Source organism: Hippocampus comes, unplaced genomic scaffold (genome assembly GCF_001891065.2).
Source record: "Hippocampus comes isolate QL1 unplaced genomic scaffold, H_comes_QL1_v1.1 scaffold156, whole genome shotgun sequence".
Classification (NCBI taxonomy): Eukaryota; Metazoa; Chordata; class Actinopteri; order Syngnathiformes; family Syngnathidae; genus Hippocampus; species Hippocampus comes.
Window position 1 is genome coordinate 2,143,374 of NW_017805744.1, and position 6,420 is coordinate 2,149,793.

At 40.7% G+C, this 6,420-nt stretch overlaps 1 protein-coding gene across 3 annotated transcripts in view; it reads left to right on the forward strand.

Moving 5' to 3' along the window:
- mid2 (midline 2) overlaps nucleotides 1-6,420 on the forward strand; it is a 105,570-nt gene that overhangs the window by 85,541 nt on the left and 13,609 nt on the right. For all 3 annotated transcript variants that reach the window (XM_019883916.1, XM_019883918.1, XM_019883915.1), the window contains one exon: nucleotides 3,648-3,809. In XM_019883916.1, coding sequence (XP_019739475.1) covers nucleotides 3,648-3,809 — 162 coding nt within the window. The remainder of the gene's footprint in view (nucleotides 1-3,647; nucleotides 3,810-6,420) is intronic.

The window sequence follows — 6,420 nt, forward strand, 5'->3', positions numbered from 1 at the left end:
ACCGTATTTTTTTTACGCCCTCCTAAGTCTGCTTTTCACTTTCTGTTACCAATCTGCATGGTCCTTCTTCTAAACTGCCCAACACCAAATTTTATGTATTTAGTTTACTTAATCGTATCAAGAAAACAACATACTGCCTTTTTAACAAGGGCTCTTTTTCCAGATATATTCCAAGTGTGGTTTCTCCTGTTGAATATCAAAGCCCCTATGTGAACATTATTTTAAATTTGTAGCCTGTTATTTGGACCAATGAGTAAATTTCTCCCCCACTTCAAGCATAAGACCTAATACATTATGATAAAAACCGTATTTAATAACACAACATCGCATTTCCAAGAGAACTTCACTGTAGGCCATCTTACCAACAAATAGTGATAAAATCCCCCCCCCCCCCAAAAAAATCTCTACCACGGTGATAGTTGTGTCCACATTTGTTCCCTGTGGTTCTTTTCCCATCAGTTTCCATCTTTGAAACGCATGACGCCATCATCTTGAAACTGAATCGGCAATTTAAATGGCCTGCTTTTTTTTTTTTTTTTTTTTTTTTGTTTTCATACACCAATGCTGACTCCTATGGCAGCTGTATTTAATATGTATCCCTCGCCTCCGTCTGACTACAGGTGAAAAGCAACACTAATAAGGAACACACTCGCTTATTAGTGTTAGAATAGCTTTGGGTTTTTTGATCTTTTATGTGCCTTCTTTCATAAAACCTCAACTCCCCCATGTGATAATGTGTGACCAATTCACAATTAGGATTCTGGTGAAGATTTGTATTCCTGCTTTTGATGTGCACCTGCATTTTCTCTCGCACGTACCTGTATAAAAAGACGAATAACGTGTTGAATTCAACGAGACCTACAAAATATGTATTTTAACCGTAGATTTCACAACATTCCAAATCAACAAAACTTGCTCTGACAAAATACAGCAAACCTTCAGTTTTAAGATTTTTGTTGTTGTTGTTTGTAATTTGTGGCCAACATGCAGAACAAGCGAAGTTTGAACTTTTGCTACCAAGACCCGCTTATGTTCATTCAAGTTTGCTGTTGTTACACAGAACAGAAATCCTATTTTGCAGAGCGACAATCATTAGCACACGTCTATGGTTGCTTACACGTACACAATATCACCTCGAACGCAGCGTTGCGTCACCAAAGAAGAGTCGCCGTCGTCTCCAAGGGTAGCTATCATGTGTTCCGCTCATATCATCTCTCTCGTGCACACTCATTTTTCTTTCCCGTCGCCCAGTTTCCTGCTGCTGCGTGTTACTTTGAAGCCACAGTGTTTTACAAAGCTGTGGAGCTGATGACAGGAAGCTCTTTTGTTCACGAGATGTGATTAAAAAAGAAACAAAAAAAACTGCTGCCTACCAATCTAAATTGATTCAGCCAAAAGGTACAATTGAGTGCCAGAACAGCACAAAAGCACTTTCCTCACATTTTCTCTTTGCAAACATTCCATCGCATAACCTTTTTTTCATCCCATATTAAAATAATAATAATAATTATGAGGGAAAACTGTATCAGTGGCCGACATTCAAATGATTAAATGAAGCACCATTTCTTCATCTCAGTCGCTTCCAAATAACTCTCCATCGAAGAGTTCCCTTCCCTCATCCATTCTTAAAAGCCTCTCACATTTAATGGCCTTATTTGCGTCCTGTGAAGTATTTATATTTACAAGAAGACACTCTGCTATTACTTATGCATGTATGTTGTTGCCACCCTGCTCAATAATTCATGAAGTCCCCAGAAGGTTTGAAGTCAAGATTGTTCCCAGAGTTCCGGATTTCACACCGCAGGGAAATATTTAAGAAACAGAGTGATGAAGACGAATTTTTATTGGAGTTTGAACTGTACACTACAAAGGTTAATCCCATTTCTAAGGCCATTTGACAAAATGGTTTGTTTTATTTGCAATTGCAAATCCCGTTGGAATCGTGAGAGGGGCTCGTTGACAAGCGTGCTGATGATATAGTTCACTGATATTGTCAAGGGTGGCCCAATGGTCCAGTGGTTAGCGCATCGACTTCACAGTGCACAAGTTGTGAGTTTGATTCCGGCTCCGGACTTCCTGTGTGGAGTTTGCATTTTCTCCCTGGGTGGGTTTTCTCCCGATACTCCGGTTTCCTCCCACATTCCAAAAATATGCATGGCAGGTTAATGGAACACACTAAATTGTCCCGAGGTGTGAGTGTGAGCATTGATGGTTGTTGTTCTCTCTGTGACCTGCAATTGGCTGGAAACTGGTTCAGGGTATCCCTTGCCTACTGCCCGAAGACGGCTGGGACAGGCTCCAGCACCCTCCGCGACTTTTGTGCGAATAAAGCGGATTGGAAAATGGATGGATGGATGGATGGATGATATTGTCAACTGAGAGCAACAGCTCGAGAAAAATATTATTTTACTCATAAAATGCACAATTCTATCAATTGGGGCATTTGTTTGGTGCCTCCTTTATTTCTGATCTTACAACAAGTTGTCGGCAACTCCGGGGTTGTGTGTGGAGTTAACGTGTCTTCTGCGTACTTACGTGGCTTTTCTCTGGCAACTCCACTTCCTTCCAATTTCCAACAACCTATATTGTGCGTTATTGAAGGCTCTAAATTGTCCAAAATAGCGACAAGCCGCTGCCTCTTAAGCTCTGATCCCAATGCGAGGCGACGGTTTGTGAGTGTTTGCGAAAGTAGTGAATAAATATTTAGTTAGTTAGTTAGTTAGTTAGTTCGTTAGTTAGTTAGTTAGTTAGTCAGTCAGTCAGGGTTGTTCAAGGTCCAAAACAATCGCAAAGATGTTCACCCACAGTTTTAATGTTTGCAAACAGATTTTCTTGTCGCAACGAAATTTTGAACATGTTTGCGACCATTAAAACCGCGGGCGAACGTCATCACCCATTGTCAGCTGGCATAAGTTCCAAGTCCCCTGTAGCCCTGATGACGTGACTGAATGGATGGATCGATGGATGAACCTTGTAAATTTAAAGGATTTTTTTTTGTATATTAGATATTTTTGATGATAGTCTTGACATCCAAAACGTAACTGCTTTAAAATCACAAAAGCACATTGACATGGTGAGAAAGTCAAGGTTAAAATATGAGTGACATCGCTGCGAAAAGTGAATTACAAGAGGCACATGGCATTGATTCAGCTTAGTTATACTAGAAAACCCTTTGCCTCGACGACGAGAGGTCATGTGAGCCTGGCCTTCCTTTCCAGACATTTGAACATGACAAGCTTTCACATTCTTTCACCCTCAGGCTCGTAGTGCACACTGCACACTTCCCCCCGTCGTATCTCTGTCTCCTGTTGTTAAGGCGTTCAAGACTCACGATAATGAGCGTAACAAAGTCAGCCCTGGGCAGGGGCGCGTGACATGTTAAACCTCACGCAAAGGTAATGGGACGGATCAGTATGTGCACATAAATGTTGCAGAACAGCTGAGGCCGTGGGCTCACCAAGCTTTTGCACGGTTTGATGACTCACTGCGCTTCGAGGGGAAAAAAAAAAAATAACACAAGTCTGGGTAAAGTCGGGGCAGATTGTTGTGTTGTGCCCCATTGGCAGTCAAAGAGAACTGCTGCGCTTAACCTTCATTGTGAGCATAACATGTCGCTTAGGGAGTTTGTTCTTTTCTGCGTGTGCCAGGTTTGTACAACTCTGCTGACAGCTGGATGATTGTGCCCAACATCAAGCAGAACCACTACACGGTGCACGGCCTGCAGAGTGGCACGCGCTACGTCTTCTTCGTCAAGGCTATCAACCAGGCAGGAAGCCGCAACAGTGAGCCGACCCGCCTCAAAACCAACAGTAAGTCATCTGACACTTGTCTGCGGCTTCTCTATGAATATTTACAAGCCTTATTAGTTTGGTTTTTGATGGCTGATGCCATGCACAAGTGTTCTAGTTTGTACTTTTCTGCAAAGCCCACAGTGGCAGTGGCTTTCAGGTGCTTTTAGACAATCGCAGTTTTCTCCCTCGGTTGAATGGTTGGTGCTAATCAAGGTTATCTTATAGTTGCTTTTCATGATCTTACGTTTGAGCCCATTGTTTTGGACCTGCCGTAATTTCTGGGCTAAAAAGGGCTACGTTTTTCACATGCTTTGAACCCTGCAACTTAAATAAGTATGTGGCCAATTTCTGGATTTTTACGGTTTAATGAGGTTCATGCTTAAGGGCTCATCCCAGTTCTCCCTAACCTGAGCCAGATGAATAAAATGAATAATTTCTCCATAGTATCAATCTGGAACTGCTCCAGTGTGATCTGCTTGGGAAAAGCAGGAACTCAATACAATACTTCATGCTGATTGTGCGATGCATCAACTTGTGCATGACAACCAAACTTCTGTTTTGACCAATCCCGGCGACGGATGAAAACGTCACAGGCAGACCAGCTGAGTTCCATTACCTCGATGATTGGCACGGATGGCAACGTGGCATTGAGTGATCGTGTCGTTTTTGCAACGTAACTATGCGGATAAAGGGCGTCTTAAGTAACACGATGTTCATTTTTGAATCAAGCCACGTGTCAACCGAGAAAAGTTTTAGTTACAGCTGCATATCGCACCCCTCAAACACATTACTGCTTTTTGATTGGTGCTGTGGCTCCGTGCCACTCAGCATCTTAAAGATGCACAGAACAAACATTTCAGCGATTTGAAGCACCAGGATATGTTTTACTGTTTTGTCATTCGCTTATGTTGACATGTCAGCCTCAGGTCAATCTTCTGTCATATGTTCACATTAAAAGTGTTGTTTGTTTAAATTGGCTGTTCAACCAAATGTGTGCTGTTTTCTTAATCTCGTTCAACTCTGTCTCAAATCAAGAAAGCTTCTTGACAGCCTTTATTTTCCAAATAATTTAGAAAAGTTAAAAAAAAAAAGTTCTTTTCACACAAGCCACTACTAGAGGAGATAACACAAAACTGATTAAGTCTATCATTTCCTCTTTTCATATATGACAGTATTGTATCTTTTATATTTCACATTGACCAGCGACATTCTCACACCGGCGCACTTAACGGCGCACCGAAAATAATACGGCGGAAATGATGGACCGACAATGATGCATTTTACCTCGCAATAGGTGAGGAGTGGGGACCTTAATAAACATAGTTTGTGTTTCAGTAATAGAAACTATTCATACAGTAATTACTGTGTAGACAAAACAATAATTCAAACTAAAACAAAGAATAAAACAGTGCTATAGAAAATAGCACTTTGAACAGGAACCACAGCACCACCACTAATTGAACATTTGTAATTCTCACCAATATTATAAACTGCAATGTAAGTAATCCAAGGCCACCATGGAAAGGAAAACAACACTTTTCTTTCTATTCTAAGGCCACACACTCAGCAGTGCTGAAGGATGCTGTGTTAAAAACTGATGCCCCGTCGCCGATTTGGGATGTTAAATTGCAAAAGTAGTTCAGTGAAGCTTAAATGGAGTTGATATGATGACTCCTCTGCGCGCCTGTCAGCAGCTGAGTTGCCGCATTGAGGATTAACCATAATCTGAACACACTGCTGAGTAAAAACAACATGAAACGCAAAAAAAAAAAAAAAGTTGCGTTTAGAAGCCACTTCAAAGTTTTTCAGACTTTTCTTTAAAGAACAAAATAAACCATTTTTAAATTGCAGTCAAACCTCTCAAACCAAAAACATTGTATTTCACTGGTTGAGCTCAGACACGTTTACAGTGAATTTTTCAGATTAAAAAGTAATGTTTTATATGTACTGCATGACAAATGATATATTCGGGGTTCTCACTTACAAATGCTGAGGTAAATAGCCAAAGTAAAAGACCTAGTCATCAAGGTCCGAGAGGTCCCATGCTGTCACGTTAATGACAAATTGTCCTTTTCATTCAAAACAACACAAATCCAAACTGAAATGACATTTCTGTTTTCATATGGATTAAAATAAATAGTTCAACAAGGCAAAACAGGAACCCTCTTACAAATCCAAAACAAAAATATCAGGAAGGGGTTAAGAACGTTTTTCCATTTAAATAAAAACACAAAGAACCACAAGAAAGAAGAAAATATATATTGGGGTTTCACACTTCTCGCGCATGCAAAAGGCACCCAAAAGTGTCTGCTTGAATAACAAACATTCAAATGAGCACAAAAGGAATAAATCCACAGTACAACTGAATGATAAAAATGAACATATTTTCTCTGACGGCGAATTTTTTGGGCCATCTCTACAGGCTGTCTGTGTATCATAGGGATGAGGACAAGTCCTAGACAGACACTGGATTAGACTTTTTTTCCTCTCCCTGGTCTGAAAAGGGGCTTAATGATACATACGGGGTGCTGAAAAGATAATTTATAAATATATTTTAGAATATCATAGAAAACACTGGTGGGTCCCGACTGGGCCTACACAGATTTCTATCGGGGCTATAGGCCCCCCC